This window comes from Rhynchophorus ferrugineus, unplaced genomic scaffold (assembly GCF_030347505.1).
Source record: "Rhynchophorus ferrugineus isolate W39M unplaced genomic scaffold, kcgeb_rfMv2 rfM10, whole genome shotgun sequence".
In the NCBI taxonomy this organism is placed as follows: Eukaryota; Metazoa; Arthropoda; class Insecta; order Coleoptera; family Curculionidae; genus Rhynchophorus; species Rhynchophorus ferrugineus.
In genome coordinates, this window is record NW_027472589.1 from 31501214 (window position 1) to 31523208 (window position 21995).

Below are 21995 nucleotides of genomic sequence, written 5' to 3' on the forward strand. Positions count from 1 at the left end.
TTAAAGAGTATGTGCTTCTTCCAGGTTAGGCGTCGATCTAAGTGCATACCAAGATATTTAACTTGCTCTGCTTGGGGGAGTTGACGACGATTGATATTCACTGGTGGACATGTTCTTCTACGCAGGATAAAGGATTCATGGGTGGATTTTTTCATTGATTTTAATGAGCCATGTCTTCAACCATAATTGTATTTGATCCAGTTGGGTTTGTAGGTTTATTGATGCTGTGACTGGATCTTAATGAGATGCCAAGATTGCTATGTCATCTGCGTATGTTGCCACAGTAATTATTTTTGTGGTTGGCAGATCGACCGTATACAGAAGATACAGTACTGGACCCAGTACACTACCTTGCGGAACTCCTGAATATATGGGATATAATTCGGTATGTTCATCGCTTTGATTTACAATGAAATATCTATCAGTGAGATACGATTTTAGTAATTGATAGTCCGGATGAGGGAGAAGTTTCTTTATCTAGAGAGATATATCTAGAAAAGCAGCCGAACAATATCTTTTGGCATTTAGGTTAGTGTTTATTTTGTTTATAAGTCTGTGCACTTGTTCTATGGTCCCATGGAAGACAGCAATTTAACCCCCAACAATTTAGTCCAATTGGAAGAATTCCGATTTTACACCTTATTATATTTTGATTATAGTATATAGAAGAACAAGTTCTTAGATTTCTAACAATTCTCTAATAATACGGTAACACTGAAACGATGTTTCGTTATTTATAGGTAATAAGGAAACTAGCCCTATTACGAAACACTATATCGGAAAATCGTGTCGAATTTGAATAAAAAGTACTAGTTTTTCGACCGTAATAAGTAATACCTTCACCAAATTATTGTATAATCTCCGTCAATTGTACGGTATATAAAGACATTAAGTCGTGAAAGAAGGAAATTTTGGCATCCAATTACAGGTTATCAATCGAAATGAAATTACATTTAATGATAGTCCGAAAGCGACGAAATAACACCAAGAACTTGTCGAAATAAAAAAAGATAATCCTTATTAGAAGTTTTGATCGTGAGTAGGGGAAAGGTAAAGGTGACGTTTGGATGGTATTCGTGAAATAACTATATAAAAAGAACGTCTTATTGATTGGCGAGTTGAATATAGGATTGTTGTTGTTAATAATGTTAGTTTTAGGCCTTGGATTAATTCGTAGCGTCGTAAAAACGCACATAGGAGTACAATATTCTATAAAAATTAAAATAAGGCCTTTAAATACGGGCTTAATATTTATTTGGTTATATAATCGATAACAATACTTTATAGTTTCCAGTTTTTATGTTAGATTTTGTGGCAATCCACGGATCGACCCATTTTTTGTATATTCATATTTTTTTTATTAGTTACATCTTAGATATGCTTACAATCTTGATTTATAATTAATTTATTACTATTGTTCTGTTATACTTGCATTGATATACCAGCAAAGTGAGTACTGGATTAATGTATTTCCCAAATTAAAATAAAACCAATCTACTAAAATTACTTTAAACCTCATATTTGTAATCCATAGGTCTAAATTGGCTTTATGATTATCTGATCTCTTTGGTTTTAGGTCAAGTTGAGTGTTTCTTCCGGCTAACCAGTACAGTTACTTGACGTTGAGTATAATCTGCTCTGCTTTTTGTCTAACGTGATGTTTCCAGTTCAACCTACCATCTAGATATATTCCGAGGTATTTGGTTGATTCTTCTTGAGGAATCGAGCATCTGTCAAGTGATATAATTAGGTCTTTGTCATTTCGCCGCCACGCAAAACTCACTTGGATAGATTTGGAGCTATTAAGATGTATTTTTCGGTCTCTAGTCCATTTGTAAATCTTGTTGACCGCTACTTGTACTTTTTCTATGGCCTTAGATAGAGATACACCTTTTGACATGATTACTTTGTCGTCGACAAATGTTCCAAGTACCGTTTCTTTTGTTGTTGGGATATCTGCAGTATAAAGCAGATATAGGAGCGATCCCAAGACACTATCCTGTGGAACTTCAGCCGAAATAGGTTTAAGTGTTGAGAATGCCCCTTTATAGGAGACTCTGAATTTTCTTTCGAAAAAATATGATTCCAGCAGTTGACAGTGGTTCCACGGTAGCAATTTGCTTATTTTCTATATTAACCCCAAGTGCTATACCCGTTCGAAAGCTTGTGAGACGTTCAGGAATATTACAGGGCAGTATTTCTTCTCTTCGAATACCTTTTCAACAACACTTGACCGATTCTAGACTGGTGATTTCGAAATCCAAACTGGAAATCTGGTATTACTATAAATAGTTTAATGCGCATTAACAGCAGTTTCTCAAATAATTTTGATATCGCAGGTAGCACCGAAATAGTCCTATAAGATCCAACTCGTTCTGCCTGTCTGTCAGACTTTTTAAGAATAATTATTCAAACAACCTTAAGACATTCCTGAACATAATTCAGTTTCAAACAGGCATTGAAAGTGTATACCAACATGAATATTGCTTTTCGTGGCAGCTCTTTTAACAAACCATGTAATATGTCATCAATTCCAGGAGCCTTTTAAGATTGGGATCGCTGTACATTTCTATGGCAACGTCCATTGGAGAAGTCAGATTTACAGCTGATATCGGGCTGATAAACAGGATTTATATCTATCGTAGATTCTATGTCATTCGGCTGGAATGCGCTAGCTAAATGTTTTGCGAATAATTCAGATTTTTCATCGTTGTGTCGAACTGATTAATTTTGGTCATTTTTATATATTTATACTAGCGACCTGCCCCGGCTTCGCACGGGTGCAATGCTGATACTAAATTAAATAAACTACAGAAAAAATATGAACGTTGTATATAAAAACATAGCGGCCCGCTCCGACTTTGCACGGGCATAAAATATATATGCCTATGTCACTCAATGAAAACATGATTAAAATCGATCCAGTATTTTTGGTTCATTCATTACCGCCCTTGGCCTGCACGCATTAAATTTGGAGTAAAACAATTCCTCTTCCCCTATACTTACTATGAAGATTTCCTGCTATCTTTGGAATATCTAAATTCATACAATTTTTATTACATTACACATTTTTAAACGCAAATTTTAAATTTGTAATATCTCCGAAAATATTTGTTTAATTTACATGCTGTAAGGAACCATATTGATCTATATTAATTGCACACTGTATTTAAGGTACTTAATTCGATAAGGATTAATGCCGTATTGCTTAAAATAGCTTCGTAAATAAGCCATTTTCTCACGTAAAAAGTAAACAATAAAAATGGTTAATGTGGGTTATCCCTAAAAGATAAACATATACCATCGCTGACTTTTTTGTAGACCTTTTTATGGTGTACAATACTGTAGTACATTAATTTGATCTAACTCGTAGGCTTAGGCAGCGTTTTTGCTAATTGCCTAATAAGCCTAAAAAAATAGGTTAATTTACGACATCACGTTAGAAACCTCTAAAATTAGCAATGTTGCCTTAGTATATTATGCATGTATTATACATATAAACCTTCCTCTTGAATCACTTTATCTATTGAAAAAAACCGCATCAAAATCCGTTGCGTAGTTTTAAAGATTTAAGCGCACATAGGGATATAGGGACAGAAAAGGCGACTTTGTTTTATACTATGTAGTGATTTGGCGGTATTCTAATAATTGGTTTTCTAAATCTCTGAGTTGCTTTCCATGGCGAGTAATTTTTGTTTGCTTTCGGGTTTAATGCACTTACATAATTTTTGAAGCAACTCTATTTATGTTATTTAAATTTTCGATTTGTTTTATTACTTATTCTGTTAAATACTGAGAGGCGCTACTCAGAGAGGTCACCACTCATATGTCCGATTAAATAGTAATTAGAAGGAATAAGGTCTGGAGAATACGGCGAGTGGTGTAGCACTTTAATGTTCCTAAGTATGTTTTTACCGGTTTTACAATATATGGTCCAGAGTAGTTATGCTGAAGAACCTTATTGAGTTTTTGCTCGTATTCCGGTCGTTTTTTGCACAGTGCTTGGCTTAGACTCATCAATTTTAGTCTATAGTGATCCCCATTGATGGTTTTATCCATTAATGCCTTCAGATCCTTAAACCAGTATACATATGTTAAAATCGACAGAGCATGAAGCTTCACTTAACATTATTTGCCGTCTTTTCTCCAAACTAAAGGGAAAAAAATAAAACATCCCGCAAAAACGATTTACTAGGTACAAATTCAAACCTTCTCCATATACTGGAAAATGGTGTTCTTCACACTTCGAAGAATGTATGATATATACTGAGATGTAAAGCCGGTCCGTTAGGCTTCAACATGAAGTTGGTTGTAATACATCCTAAGCGATTTTTAATATACAGCAACACCATCTCTTTTGAATCATTTAAATATTAATTTAATTTATAACCCGAAACTACAACGAGGGCTTGTTTTTTTTTGTATTTAACTATTAATATGATTTAATCACCAAACAACCAACACGTGATCCGATTTAGAAGCCGCATTAATTCTTTTCGGCGCGAATTTCCCTTTATGCCCTTTATTTTATTTTTTTTTATTCGAAATAACGCGGTTTCGCCCATAATTTCGGGTTTTCCTGGCCGAATAAACAAAATAAATACGTAATAACTAAATAGGAACAAAATCATAAAGCCGTTCGGAATAATTTATGGGCGAATAATGACAGGCCGAGTAAATTATGATTAACTTTCTAGTTTAAAAATACCCAATCAGTTCAATTATTCAATGCGAAATCTGAATAGAATTAATTATGCACGCGATATATTAACTGTAACGCGCTGCAACGATGAAATATTATAATTTCGAACAAAAAAGGCCGATATGGAACGGTATTAAAGGTTAGATTATGTTAACAACGATAATATTGATAATATCAACTTTAATTGTGGTGTAAATTTTTGTTTACTAAGCTCAGTACTGTGAATGACTATCATCGAAATATACAGATATTACACAAGTTTAGAAATTCGAGTCAACTTTTGGACAAGAGCAGATTTTTTTTAATCTTTGTGATGCCACAATCTGCCCTATAGGCAATAAACATTTCTTATGTCTATATTATATTTACATGGCATGCAGAAAATCACTTCATTAAGCGATCTTCTGTATAAAATATTATCTTAATTAATTAGCCTTATTCTAAAGCTTATTCTAAAGTCTACGTATGTCCAGCAATCAGATCAGATGGTGTTAAACGTTTTAGTCTACGTACTTCACTATCACGTCGCATATTTAGCTGATTAGCGAGTACAATGGGATGCACTGACACTCTTTCGAAGTACTTCACACAAACACGTTGAATTACACTCATTGGTTCTAGAGGAATATCGCGTTGTATCACTTTATTTGAAATATAGTACGGAGCATCAACAATGGCACGCAACTGATTAGGGACAGTACTCGAGTTTATGTAATTTATATTTTATTATATTTGTTTGAATAAATTATGTTGCCTTTAAAGGGTTATTTTATCTTAAATAGGTACTAGTATCATTATTGTTGTTTCTGTGAAGTAGCAACCCGGTATACGTGCATCATTTTCAGTTGTGTGATGTTTCTTCTCATTCAGTCTTTGCCCGTTGAAACGCGCCTTGTATTAATGTTGCTGTATTGTCTAGATATTGTAATTTTATTACTTTTAAAGGATTTTTGTGTCTAAAATAATCTAATGGTTAGTAATACTCAGTATAATAATACTTTTGCTATGTTTGTTTACGAATTTATATTTTATTAATGTTTCGACGCGATTACCACAAATATTCAACATTTCAGGATGAGTAAAGCTTTGGATCGGTCTACAAGAAAATGTGGAAATATATAAACATTGTTACTGCACACCTCTCATTCCCAGGCAGAGATAGCAGCTACTGCCCGAGTTTCAAAGTCTGTCGTCGATAGAATTAAAATCAAAATTGATAATAAAAAGCTTGTTGAGTCAAATCGTATAGTAAAAGTGACAAAAAGGATCATCACACCTGGTATCGATCGTAGAATCAGAAACATCTGCTTCGAAAATCACAAAAAGAGCTTTGCTCATTTGACTACGATAATAAAAGACGAATAAAAAAGATCTCAGAGTGAACAGTGGGGAAGCGGTTGCTTAAAGATAATCTATTAGGACGGCGATCTTCCAAAATAGCACGTCTAACCCTCAGAATAAAACAGACAACATCTAAATATGACTGTTGCAGACCGCAGTCGAATAAGTATAACTTTTGTTAACAATACAATTGGTCAATGACGATTTTCTAGTATTCATTCTATTAATTTATCACTGTGCGTGCTTTTCCGACAAATTAACCTTCCAAATTTTGATTGACAGTTGTAATTTTGTAAGACGACTCCTTGGTCAATACATCCACGCCGATTGCCTTGTAGAGAGTGTTAAACACTCAGTTACTGTCATACTATGGCCGATTAGCTCAGCCAAAGGTATGGGATGTCTATATATTGTAAAAGGGACAACAAAACAAGACCAATACGAGCGAGTACTATAAATCCGGTTACTGCCGCAGATCAATGAATGATTTTCTCATGATGACAACTACACTTTATACATGATTCTTCACCTTGTCGCAAAGCCACAAATATTACTGCATATTTGGTGAAAAAAAATCAATGTTTTGCCTTGGGCAAGGAATTCCAAAAAGGCAAAGAAATGATTACCATCAAGCAGCAGTTAATTGAAAATATCAGATAATGGCATCACAACTCCAAACTTCGGGAAGATGCGAAAACGTGTATTGAGAGCATATCCCGATGCCTAAAAGCTCTTAATACAACAAAGGGTGGCATCACTAAATATTAAAGTTAATTCTTTTTTTTTAATAATATTAAAATCAATAAAACGAAGATTATAAAATTGTTTTGCATTTGTTTGTAGTTTTTATCTGCCGAATAAATTACAGGTACGAATAAAAAATATATAAGAGACCTCCATCTAATAATTTGTTAGAGAAATCCAATTAAACTAGACAATTAAATGATCTTAATATTGTCCGTAATAATTTGGCCACCCACTGTAGTTTTCGAATTCATGAATGGTGGCAGTACTATACTATAACGGCTGTGAGCTGACAATGTTGCTTCAAACATCATTTCGAGCTTGTTTTTGCGCTGTTATTGTGCTTCGTCAAATGTAAAGAATACAGAAACAACGTTGTAAACTCGATTTAAAATAAAATAAATGTCATATACTCGGTAAATGTGGAAAAGTCTTACGTACAAATTACATTCAAAGATGTATATTTGCAAGATTTTGGTTTGGTTTGGTCATGGGTACCAAAATTGTTTTATAATGCGTGCAGAAGAAAGCTTTACAAGTGGTTTCTTGGTGAAAATCATAAATAGAAAAATCATTTATATTGTTACAACTTTTGTTCGATGAATGTCGTCTGTAGAACTGCAAAAAGATAATAATGTTTGTCCTCATTTGTTTTCTATATTTATCTAATATTTTTCTTTATTGGAAATGGATGCTGTGGAATCCTGTAGCAATTAAAAAGGATGCTGCAGCTGTACGAATGAAATAAAAGGGTTATAAAAGAGCAGTAAAGTTATCTTTAGTCCCAAGAGCTATTTTGGAAGATTACTTGAAAAATCTGTGGAAACTGTAGTTTTTTGGAATATGGAATGAAAACGAGTTTTGTCGATAGAACTACAACAGGAGCTATAGCCATAAAGTCTTATGTTTATACATGGTAGGATTAGAAATGTGCAGTGAATTACGAACTCCTAAAACAGAATAAAAATGTTACTGCACATCTTTATTGTGACTAAATACAAGGATTGTTGAAATATTAGGTTCATACATGTATTATCCTAGTATTTTTAAAAGCATACGCCCTTCTTTTTTGATTGAGTGTTTCGTTCATACCAATTCTGGTTTTATTTGAAAAGTCTCATGATATTTCACCATTTGGGTTGTGTTTAAAAAAGTATAATAAAATACTTTTAATGAGGCACCCTGAAAATAATTACCGGCATGATTCAGTCTACCTTAACGGTGATTTGTACCTCGACAAGGAAGAGATATATATCTCCTCGATCCAACATTCCGAACAAGTCTATACGACGATATTTCACTGAATCATTCGTCCCCATTGTACACTATATCATCATTACAACTGGCAATGGTGTAAAGTGGTCATTTGACGTGGTGTAATGTACGCGGGCAGCCCCTCTGGAACACCGGTACCCCGAGGGAAATGTCTAGCAGGGCCTCCCCCCTTTCTCTATGTTTATCTAAGACCGTTTGTCAAATGTTACTGTTTTGCAGTCGTTTCACCGACACGACTTTCCGTATCGCCGTGTCTCTCTCTCCCTCTAGTAACCTGCCGCGTATTTGCGTTTCTATTGTTGTTTTTCCGTCGACCAATTGTTTGCCCACATCATTGTTTTAGCCTTTAGATTGTTTAGCCAAGATAGCTCGTTACTGTCGGAGAATGGGTCTCCGGTGGGCCCATATGTCGTGAGCTTTAAGGGTTTGCTTCATTTTTATTTTCGGGCGAGTATCGTTCCTACTAATTGCACATAATTTCACGGGTCGTGAAGTAGTTTTAAGGGTTCGTGTCCTCGATTAGAACAAAAAACTACAGTTGAATGAAAATATATGTATTGGATTTTGCTCAAACATGTGAAAGCAAAGTTAATAAAATAATGGCAACATCCATATCTGGACGTAACCTATTTAGTTGTACAAATATATATATTTTACTAATTACATATTTGCTGATAATAATAAAATAAAATGTAAAAAATTACCAAACTTAGATTTTTAACACAAAAAAGACGCTCTAAAACAAAATATGTATATAATAATCGTTGTAGTAACTAACTAAAAATATACAAAAACGTTTTTTAACCTATCTACTACACGTATTTTATATTCTGCTTTATATACACCATTATTTAGCTTAATACCTAGCTAAACCTATTTATTATCTATTTATAATATTATTTTAAGTACTACCAACTGATCATTTTTAAGTCGGTACGAGTAACAAATTAGATTTGTGTTGGCCGTAATTTAATTTTGCATATATGATACATATTGATCATATTATTATTTTTATAATGAGAGGGCTCGACACTCTTTCGAATAAAAAAAGAAATTTGAAAACCGGTCCACAATTGACGAAGAAATCAGTGAACATGTATGTATGTAAAATATACAACCGAACATAGAACCCCCTCTTTTTTTGAAGTCGGTGAAAAATCATCCTCAATAGTAATCTAAACTAGCCAAATCTATGTTAGAACAGTCCGACTCTTTCTTAAATAATTTTTCGCCTTAATTATATAGGTACGCAAGAAAAAAGCTGTTTGAGCATTATCAAATGATTTTTTTACTTTTCTGTATAAGTTTTAGGCTTATTTTGATCTATGGTATTAAACTGTGAGGTTCCAGAATAAAGTGTTGTGGGTCCTCGTCGATGCCCCATATCACGTGTCCAACAAACTGATTCAGCGCGATATTCTCATAGAACCCATAACGAGTGTGATCGGAGTGATAGGTGCGAACTACTCTGAAAGACTATTAGTGCATCCCAATATACTCGCCAAGTGCGTAGGCTCAAACAAGAATACAGAAACAACTTTGTAAAGTCGATTTAAAATAAAATAAATGTTAAATACTCGGTAAATGTGGAAGTCTTACGTAAAATTACATTCAAAGATGTATATTTGCAAGATATTGGTTTCATACATGTTGAAGCAATTGTCCATAATGAAACAAAATCTGATAACAATAAAGTTAAAAACTAGATGCAAATGTATTATTTTGCCAACAATACATCTCTTAATTTTTGTATTTCTGAATTTTTTATGATGATTTTTTTAATCAAGAATGATGTTAATTTAATAAAAATATTTTCATATATCTTCTACAAACTGGAAACATCACGTTAGACAAAAATCAAACACTAGAACTAAAATAAAACAACTATATTGGTTAGTCGAAAGATACTCTCAACTTGATCTAAAATCAAAGAGGTTGATCTATAATACAATTATAAAGCCAATTTGTACCTATGTGGTGCAAATATGGGGTTGCACTAAAAATTCAAATCAGTTAGTCATACAGCGCTGTCAAAACAAGATTCTTCGATTAATCACCAATGCTTATCGCTATGTAACCAACGAAGCACGATGAACTAGAGATCAAATGGATTTGCGAAGTTATCCAAGATTTCGCCTTGAAATACGAAAGAAGATTACTAAATCATACTAACGTGGAAGCAATACAACTGCTGGACAGCGCGCAGGATGTCAGGAGATTGAAACGAACAAAACCATATGAACTTATATAAAGTGTATACATTTAGTGTAAACTATAGAAATAAGTTAATAATTAATAACTAATTATAATTTTATGATATTTTAATATATAATATAATAATTTTATGATTGATACATATTGATGTATTTTCTCGCACTCGTCTTGCTTGTTAATTAATCCAAGTACATAGGAAAAGTAGTAATAAATTAATTGTAAATTAAGATTGTACTAAGCGTATCTAATAAAGATGTTATAAAAAATATATCTTCTATAATATTTTCATATATTTCTGCCAAGATGACGGTACCATGTCGAAGAAATATTGCTGGCTTGACAGCGATCCAAGGATCGACAAATTTTCTCAATTTCTCAGCATTTTAAGTCATTCTGCATCGATCTGTATAAGTGGTAATCAAGAGGCGCTATGTTTAGACAGCAACATTTTATAGCCGTTGACTTTTTGCTTCGTTGTCGATGTTAATGCATTTTCTGAGCTAACCACTTGATATTATCGTAGTAGATCCACTTTTCATCGTCAGTTACAATATATTACAGAATAGTGTTATTTTTTTTAGTTTGACAATGAATAATATCCCTATGTTGGTTATTGTGAGTTTATACACATCTGAAAACAGTTCATTGTTCAACTGCTAAGTTTTCAAGTACCTATATAATATCAGTTTAAGTGTTTATAATAAAAAGCTATATTGTTTTAACATGTAAATATTAGTTTTAATAAAAGAACGATGTGAATTCGACTCAGTACATTCTAAACAGTCGTAAAAATACTCTACGTAGTTCAACACTGATCCAACAATACTATTTAAACTCAATGATAGCTGATCGGTAATCAGTGTCGAGCCATCGACTAACTCTAAACTTACTTGATGTTGTCTACTAACCGGAGGAGGTGCTGTCATGCTGTGATGATACATCATGTCGTGTTTGAGCTGTGGGAGACCGCCAGGACCACCGGAACTCTGGTGCTTGATATCCACTGCCGCCAGGGCCTCGGCTCTGCTGATCAGTCCATCGTTTAGTCCAGAGAATATGTCTCCCTGTAAAAAAAATACGATTAAGTTTTGTTAAATATTTCAGCTGTGAGTTCGCTAATTAAAAATGTATCAACTAGAATATATTATTAGGTAATTGTTAAATCATTCAATCGATATGTTAAGATTGATCCCAGTTTTCGAAATCGCGCGTAGTGGCAGCGCTGTACTCTAATAACGGCTGTCAGCTGACGACGTTGCCTACGTTAACATCGACGTAAACATCGTTGTTTGTGCTTTTGAGCGTGTGAAAATGCAGAGGCAACGTTGCAATGTCGATTCAAAGTGGTTTTGTTACATTTGTCGATTTTATACGCTTGGTAAACCTAGAGAAGTCATGACCAATACACTGATGTCTGTTTGGAGTATTTTAGTTTTACAGTAGTAAACACTGACAAGCCATGGGTACTGGTATTGTTTTGTAACGTGTGCAGAACAAATCTGTACAAGTATTGTCACTTGGTGAAAATGTATACTTTTTATTTTCTGTGCGGATGTTACGGAGATAATTTTTTGGATTAATGTTCTCAGTATAGATTCAAGACAAAGGCACAATATTAATATCCCGATATATCATCAGTATCGAGCCAGTTCCACGTGGATAGTGATCCATTGGCAATTTATCCAAGTACAAGTGGAAAAATTCCTTAAGAACTCATCGCTGGCGAGCAATTAAAGCGATTTCGTCCTCTAACGAAAGCCATAGAAAACAAATTAAAGATGAGCTATCTGTAATGGTGATGTTCCACAATATTATATAAAATTAGAGCTTGTAATAAATAAATATGACAGCTACTGTTTTAAAAGATTAAGAGGTCAATTGAGAGGTCCCCGGCTTGAAACATAGATGGCGCTACTGGAATTAAATCCATATGTGTTCTAGTTGGCCCTAATCCTCAAAAGGTGCGTGTATAAATTTGACACCTGTCGGATCATTAGTTGGTGTATAGCATTTTGAGTGAATCAACTTTTGTTATTGTGAAAAAAATGGATAAAAAGGCATTTTGCGTGTTGACAAAATATTGCTTTTTGAAATACAGTTGAAGCAAAAACTTGGCTTGATGCCGAGTTTCCGGACACTGCCCGCGGAAAATCAACTATCACGGATTGGTATGCTAAGTTTCGACGTGGTGAAATGAGCACAGAAGACGGTGAACACAATGGACGCCCAAAAGAGATTGTTGCCGAAGAAAACATTAAAAAAGTCCACAAAATGATTGTGAATGACCGTAAATTGAAATTGAATGAAATAGCAGACACTCTAAAGATATCAACTGAACGTCTACATCATATCATTCAAGAATATTTGGGTATGAAAAAACTCTGTGCAAAGTGAATGCCGCGCGAGTTCATTTTTAACAAAAAACAACGACGAGTTGATGATTTGGAGCAGTGTTTGAAGATGATCAAGCGTAATAAACCCGAATTTTTGCATCGATATGTGACAATGGATAAAACATGGCTTCATAATTTCACTCCAAAGACCAATCAACAGTCATCCGAGTGGACTGTACACGTTGAACCCGCTTCAAAACGTGGGAAAACGCAACAGTCGGCCGGCAAGGTTATGGCGTCTTTATTTTGGGATGCGCATGGAAACGTTTTCATTGACTACCTTAGAAAAAGAAGGACTATCAACAGCGACTATTACATAGAGTTCTTGGACCATTTGAAGGACGAAATCGCCGAGAAACAGACGCATTAGAAGAAAAAGAAAGTGCTGCTTCACCAAGACGATGCACTGTGTCAAAAATCCATGATTGGGCCTTCGAATTGCTTCCTCATCCACTGTATTCTCCAGATCTAGCCTTCGGCTTCTATTCCCTATTCTTAAATCTCGCTGGGAAGAAATTTTCGTCAAATGGAGAGGTGATCGACGAATTAATTGATTAATTGAATGTTATCTATTCCAGACCATCAATTTGGCTTCGGTAATAAACACAGAACAATAGAACAAATACATAGATTAGTCAACCAAATTAACAAAAACTTAAACGATAAATAATATTGCTCCTCTGCATTTCTCGATAATTATCAGGCCTTCGACAAGGTGTAGCACTTTGGACTGCATGTTCCATTGAAAAAGCTTTTGCCTCATACGCACTTTGAACTGCCCAAATCGTACCTCACAGACTGGCCTACACTCAATATATTCGGATGTTGCACAGGGCAGTGTTCTTAGCCTATATCTATTGTATACAGCTGATCTACCGACCTCAAGAAACACTACTGTTGCAACATATGCTGACGATACAGCGGTTTTATCATCACAGGAGGATCCATTATCAGCCACAAGAAACCTCCAACTTCATCTTAACAAAGTCGAATTGTGGTTGAAAACGTGGCGTATCAAAGCAAATGAGCAAAACACTACCCATGTCACATTCACGTTTTGTAGAAGAACTTGTCCATCAGTAAAATTTAATAATCATGAACTTCCGCAAGCAAACAAACTTAAATATCTAGGAATACATTTCAATCGACGTTTGACATGGAAAAACATATAGTGACAAAACTCAAATAGTTAAACTAAACCAACTCTACTGGCTGATAGGGCGTAAATCTAAATTATTATCATTAGACAAACAATAAGTCAATACTTAGGCCCATTTGGGTAAATGGTATTGAAATGTGGGGTACTACTAGCAAAACTAACATAGAGATCTTCCGGAGGTTCCAAAATAGAGTGTTGCGTCAATGTCAATTGAACTTCAATGCCCCATAATACGTGTCCAACAATCTGACTCAGAGTGATATCCCCATAAAACCCATAACGAGTGTGATTTGGACTGTTAGTGTATTCTGAAAGACTATTAATGCATCCCAATGCACTCGCCAAATAGTTAAATGCGCGTGACGAACTAATTAATAGACCCAGTGAGTGACATATCTAGATTAAGATTTAGATTATAAGTTTTACAGCAGGTCACTTATTGATGTGATTTTCTACATTTCAGGATGGTTATATTAAATAACAGAAATCATATAATAATACTTGCCCACGGACAGATTGTTGACGTTAAAGAAGATTATTAAATAAAAAAGAAAAAGAATGTAATCTATTAAGAAAAAACTAAATTATTTTATAGAAAAGAATAAAACATCACCCGCCATCATGTGAGCATATGTAAAAAAGTCAGAACACAGTCAACAACTACTTTTTTCCGACCAAACACGATAAAAATAATCTACAATTTCGCTTTTTTCCCCACGTCCGTAAGCAGGGCCCCGTCAGCCATGGCGAAAGCGTGTAGTTTAAAATCTTTCTGTGTCGTGTATTTGTACGGTTGATGTTTCCATGAAAGTGGAGCAGTCGATTTGTCGGTCGTTTTTTCCCACGGAAAATCGTCTTGACAGAAATAAAAATTACCATAATGAATCCATAATGTTTACCCTAATAGCGGACGCGTCACGCAAAGGGATGTTTCAAGTAATTTTCAGTCCTTTTCACGTATTAAAAGCGCTTCCACTCGATGGTTCATTAGCGACGCTAAATAAATAAAAGTAAGTATCAAATCAAGCGAGCTTATGATCTTTATAAACAACAATAACAACATTTAAATACGTTTTTATAGTTTTATATCAGTATTGTTATTTCTATAAATCAGTACTACATGGTAACAAAAATATTTCAGAAAAATCATTAACAAGATTTTTTCGAAGAAAATTCTAGCCGAAACGTCAAAGAACTTTAAAACAGCTTAACAGTTGATGGGGAAATGGCTACCACACGAATTACCTAAAAAATATAAAACATTTTCGACACTTTCATCATTGCAGTGTTACTGCTTGTCAGGCAATAAGAAAAGCATTGTGTCTGATGATGAAAAATACGACTAGATCACAACAATTCCACACACAAAAAGTCATCAGTTTTTTTCAGGAGAGACGTTCATATAGAAGCCGAAGCAGAATATTCATGAAACCGAATCAAACTGTTATAGCAGATATCTAGCGAAGTCAAGTGAATGAATTAAACTACGTATTGTTGAACAAATACCAGCAAGGTTGAGTAAGAGCCCAAAGCTCTCCTTGTCCATGACACCGCTGGGCCGCACGTTGCAAAAGAGTTGTGTTGAGTTGAGTTGTGAAAGATACAGTCTTGCAAATCGATTGGGAAGTTCTGCTGCATGTAGTACCTTCTGATTACCACTTACTCAGATTAGTGTAGCTGGCACACGGTTTCGAAATGCTGAAGGAGTGTGAAATTGTTGCTAGAAAGAGGAGTAAAAGTTGGAAGAACGCAAAAAGATGAAAATGACGACAAATATTTTGACTAAAACGTATAGTACCAATTTTTATTAACAAATGTCTTTTTAATGTGTATGTTTGTGTGTGTTTTAATTTCGTTTCATTCATTAAGAGCTTGAGAGTTTTTTGAATGTTTTTAACAATTAATGTATCTGCATAGCGTTCCTTTGAACTCCTTTCTGACGTTTGCTTCGTTTATTTTCCTTGTATAGTCTATTCAAGGTTACTGTGAACATAATTCATTCTTTTATAAAATAATTGTCCCTATTTTTCAGTATTTCTGGTTTGATCCTTTTATTTTTTTGTAATTATATGTATTTTACTGTATAGTTATGGTATAGTCTTGTGCTTAAAAATTTCTCTGATTGCTTATTGACAACTTTCTAATTTATATAATATTAAGAGTTGTATTTCACAGCATATTTTATACAATTGTTAAAAAGTACATACAAACACAAGTACATTTGAAACGTACAACATTGGGGTTTCATTGCAACTTTTAGGTGGCATATTATGACTGGCGGTGAAAGGTTGATCTACTACGAGAATCCTGAGCGCAGAAAGCCATGGGTTAGTCCGAGAGAGTCATCTACATCGATAGTGAAGCAGAATATTTGTGGCCATAATATTTAAAGAAAATATTTCGATTAATATATATTCAACCAAGTTTTTTTCGATAAATGTCTTTTGAGTCACACTCTTAGGGACTCTTTATGACTTTATGAGGTAACTGTTGATCATTATATATATATATATATATATATATATATATATATATATATATATATATATATTTATATATATAATGCAATTTTGAAACGTACAACATTGGGGTTTCATTGCAACTTTTAGGTGGCATATTATGGCTGGCGGTGAAATGTTGATCTACTATGAGAATCCTAAGCGCAGATAGCCATGGGTTAGTCCGAGAGAATCATCTACATCGACAGTGAAGCAGAATATTTGTGGCCATAATATTTAAAGAAAATATTTTGATTAATATATATTCAACCAAGTTTTTTTCGATAAATGTCTTTTGAGTCACACTCTTAGGGACTCTTTATGACTTTATGAGGTAACTGTTGATCATTATTATTACTGATCATTTATATATATATATATATATATATATATATATATATATTAATATATTTATATATAATTTTTTATATGCGTCTGTAGTATCCACGGCCTTTCATCATATACACCTGATATTTTAGAGTAGATATCCTCTTTTTTAAACTCTAACCCATCTGCGTATCTATATGTGTTTGTCTTCCCATCCCCCTTTCTCTCTTTTTTAATATTTAATAGAAGTTTTTCCCCATAACATCGAAAGAAGCGCCTGTAAATTATTTATGATTTTTTGGAACCCTTTATGACGAGTTTTCAGTCATAGTAAATGGTAAAAAAATCTTTTTCAACAGGTCTCTTAGACCGACTTGTATGTACTTTTATATGTACGTGTTTTTCATTATTAGTGAGATGAATCTTTTTTTTTATTTGGTTTGGCTTATAAATTTGTGTTTTTTTGTCTGAGAAGTATGATTCAAAACAGAATAGTGATATCAATTGACGATGTGTTTAAATATTATGACTTCTCTTACTTGAATAATATTCTAAATGCTGATTGTATTTCTTATAATATTGCATGATTCTTGTATTTTGTAAATTAAATAAAATAATAGTTATTTGGTGATTTTACACCACGTTAGACCAAAAGACCACGCAGATTAAACTCAAAATCATTGAACTGTTCTAGTTAGTGAGAAGATACTCTCAGCTCTACTAAAAATCAAAGAACCATACCCTGATTGTGTTAATCAGTCAACTATAAAGCTTATTAAGGCTTACGGGGTGCAAATATTGGATTGAACTAAAACATCGAACCGACCAGTAATCCAATGCTGTTAAAACAAAGTTCTTCGGTTAATCACCAACGCTTATTGCTAAGCAACCAACCAAGACACGTGATCATTATTGGATTTACAAAGTTATCGAAGATTGTGCCATAAAACATGAAATAATGTTAGTAAATCATGTAGAAGTAATACAACTACTGGGTAATGCGCAGAAAATCAGAGGATTCAAGGGATCCAAACTGCACCAATATATATAGTGTTAGTCTTATTTTAAGTTTCAGTTTTCTAATTTAATTTTAATTAGTGCAATACATACTGATAAGTCTATACCACACTTATCTTCCTTGTGTTTTCATGCAAGTACAATTGAACAACAGTACAGAATAATGAGTTATATATAAAGGTTTTTATTAACATTTTTTATATTTTACAACCAACTAGAGATTATTTGGACTGGACCGATTGCTTAGTATGGGCTCCAAACATCATAGAGATTATCCCATAAGTTATCCGGTCTTACCCGGTCTGGTTACCGGCGTGACTATGGCTAATCGCATTTCATTTCTTCTTATCCCATATGATTCTGTTTTGATTTACTGAATCTTTTTATAATTTGTAATTGTTTTAATTCTATTCTGGCGATATAAAATAAATAATAATTATTTTGTACTGTCATGAAAGCGATAGTTAAAATTTTAGAACAGTGCACAATATATTTGACAAGGTTTGTAAAAAAGAAAATTAAAGAACTTTTTAACCTACACAGTTACCATAAAGTATATAGAGAATTTATTGACAATTTAAATGATAAAACTTATCATTAAACTTAAACTTTGTGATTGAAAATTTATGGATGAATATTTTGAAATATGCTGTAGTAGCAAGCAAATTCTTATTATTGACTCATACCTTAAAACTTTGAATTATCTTCTTATCCATCAGGATGTGTGGATGTGATATTCTTAGAAAACGGAAAAATGGATTAAAAGAAGTATCCAGGGGTATTGCGTGCATTCAGTACATTAGTATTTTAAATTAATCTCTATTACCATTTTGAATTTAAGGATTTAATGAGCTAGTCTTATATAAAAATACAGTTTCCGTATTTTTGTGTCTGCAAATGTCGAAAAGTTGTTAACGAATTAATTTAAAATTATAACACAATATTGTATTTTTATAGAGTAGAATTTATATATAATTTTAGTTAATTTTGTTACAGTATTTTCATTCTTAGTTATATATTATGGTTTGGTAATTCATCTTTCGGTTTTCCTACAAGGAAATTGTATCTACTTAAAACGATTGAAGTCTTTGTCGAATGTTTCCGGTGATAATGCTAAAGCTTACTGAATGAAAATTATCTTCAACTGTTAGAAACTTTTCTTGACGTTTTGCTATTATTATTATTATTATTTTTATTATTATTATTGCTTAGTAAACCCTCTTGATCATTAACGAAATATTACCGTTTAAAATTATGACACAATATATTACGTTTCAATGGAGTAGTGTTTATATATAGTTTTAGTTAGTTTTGCTACAGTATTTTCATTCTTAGTTATATATTATGGTTTGGTAAATCATCTTTCAGTTTTCCTACAAGGAAATTGTATCTATTTAAAACGATTGAAGTCTTTGCCGAATGTTTCCGGTGATAATGCTAAAGCTTACTGAATGAAAATTATCTTCAACTGTTAGAAACTTTTCTTGACGTTTTGCTATTATTATTATTATTATTTTTATTATTATTATTGCTTAGTAAACCCTCTTGATCATTAACGAAATATTACCGTTTAAAATTATGACACAATATATTACGTTTCAATAGAGTAGTGTTTACATATAGTTTTATTTAGTTTTGTTACAGTATTTTCATTCTTAGTTATATATTATGTTTTGGTAACTTATCTTTCAGTTTTCCTACAAGGAAATTGTATCTATTTAAAACAATTGAAGTCTTTGTCGAATGTTTCCGGTGATAATGCTAAAGCTTACTGAATGAAAATTATCTTCAACTGTTAGAAACTTTTCTTGACGTTTTGCTACTATTATTATTATTATTTTTATTATTATTATTGCTTAATAAACCCTCTTGATCATTAACGAAATATACCGTTTAAAATTATGACACAATATATTACGTTTCAATAGAGTAGTGTTTATATATAGTTTTAGTTAGTTTTGCTACAGTATTTTCATTATTAGTTATATATTATGCTTTGGTAACTTATCTTTCAGTTTTCCTACAAGGAAATTGTATCTATTTAAAACGATTAAAGTCTTTGTCGAATGTTTCCGGTGATAATGCTAAAGCTTAGTGAACGAAAATTACCTTCAACTCTTAGGAACTTTTCTTGATGCTTTGTTATTGTTATTGGTTAGCGAACCCTCCTCATAATTAACGAACTATTACCGCGTAAATCAAATATTGTTAATGCGCTACTTCGGCGGAAAACCGATAGAAAATAATACATCCGGAATCAATTAGCTGACTTCATCGTCAACAATACGACGTAATAGTGAATAATCTCTCCACGACCCCTCGTTGTCTAATCGACCTTTAATCCAAATCCAATAAACGAGCGAAATTTCACCCTTTCCCCATCAGCGTTACGGCCGGAATAATAACCCCGTCGTGTCCCCCTCTCGAACGCCGCCAATGGCTCAGTGACGGCGCACGGCTGTCTAACAAGTGGGGACCGGGGATGGGCGGCCACGGCGATGGAGGGACCGGCGGTGAAGGGGGGCGCAGGGAGGTTAGCGGGGCGGCATTGCCGGGACTGTTGGGGCGCCATGAATTATAAATGAACCGTAAGAACTAACTCAAGCAACCCCTGTGCGATGTTTTTGTACTTTCCGACTCACCCCAGCCGCCCGGGGGGACGGTGGGGAGGAAGGGGGGCCGTTTCGGCGATATCTAAAATTTTAAGCTTTATGTTTAAAAAGCCTAATTCCTTTTGTGCCTGCCGAGTATTTTATCGCTTGTATTTTAACCGATTCCTGATGGGAGATTAACATATTTTTGCTTTTAGTGGGGACCAAATGATTTCCCATTTATCTCTTTCGCGCCCAGGAGGGTTCGCGTAAAATTTTAGCGGGCGTTTTAGATGACGACCTGGAGATATTACCGATAGAGTTCAGTATAAAACTTTAAATTAGCGCGATTTACAATCTTCGATAAATGAATAAGAGTACCGGGGAACTTTTTATTTTCCAAGTCGTAATTTAAATTTCTGTGACTGTTTAAATTGGGATGATAATAGTAATTAACCGTCACAGAACCTTATAATTTATAAGGATACATTTATTTTCATATTTGTGCCGTACGATGTTTCAAATGTAGTGATATAACGCGATGTTCCTCTTTAACAAATTCTTATTACCCTCTGGACAAACTACAGAATTTATTCGATAAAATTGTTAAATAAAAACTAACTAACTAGTTCTCCCTTCGTTGCTGGAGAACTGCTACGACCATTCTTATAGCAAACTGCCGTTAGAGCCCTTTTATTTGTTTATTGTTGCCAATTCAATTTGCGCCCTGGTTGCCCACAGCTGACGATTTCAGCTAGACTTTCTTGCGATTTCATGAAACACTTTACATTTTACAATTTAAGTGAACCAAGGCTATCTTTAATTTGAATATATATCTTCTTCTTTATATCTCGATTTTTAGGTTTTGATTGACGAGTTACTTCAGTTGTGGATTTAGTGAATTTAAGTTTCCGTTCGACCTATTTGAGGTGGCATGTATGTCACGCCCTCTCCGAACATATATTCGATTTGCCAATCACCTTCTCATCTAACTAATGGTCAATTTTAACGCTTTTTCCATATCTCAAATAAGCCAGAGATCAAAATACCGCCATAAAGCTATAAAAATGCAAATATTATAAAAGCGGTATTTTGGGAAATAACTATTACAGTTTCACAAATATAATTAACGATTTTACTCATTTATCTTTCAGATATCTTTAATAAAAATATCATTGGAAAATAGAGCAATTCGCCAAAAATTGAACACCAATCAGAGCGAATTACGTGTAAATGTTCAGTAATGGGTTCTATGGGAGATATATAGTCTATTCAAAACAGTTATTAATATGATTAGTATATTGCCAGTCCAAAAATGTAAATTCGTTTTAAAGTCAGACGATATTTTCCTTATCATTTTAGATCGAGTGCTGCCTGACAAATTCGAAGATGTAACAGAATGGGCCGGGAGAAGTCGTCCGATTGTCAAACCTCTGCAAAATTCTTCAAAATATTAATTATGTTAACTACAGGTTATAAACCACAAAACACAGAAAATTTCCATTTTTAAGTTATAAAAACAGTATTAGTTATTCTGTGGTTAAAAACCGCTCTTCGTTCGTCCTTTATACCCTTCAATTATTTCTTTGCTCCGTATATGACGGACTAAATAATAAGCGATATGCCTATCAAATGTCTCTTTTATTCTTTGAACTTCTTTTAGTGTATGCCTTTAGTTTTGGTCTTCTTTCTAAGTGCACTCTTGAATTCTGTAGTTGACTTTTTTCTTTTACC

General features: G+C 33.6%; 1 protein-coding gene across 1 annotated transcript in view; it reads right to left on the bottom strand.

Annotated features, from left to right (window-relative positions):
• acj6 (abnormal chemosensory protein 6) overlaps positions 1–21995 on the bottom strand; it is a 112780-nt gene that overhangs the window by 19114 nt on the left and 71671 nt on the right. The window contains exon 3 of the mRNA XM_076415619.1: positions 11185–11340. Within this exon, the coding sequence (XP_076271734.1) occupies positions 11185–11340 (156 nt within the window). The remainder of the gene's footprint in view (positions 1–11184; positions 11341–21995) is intronic.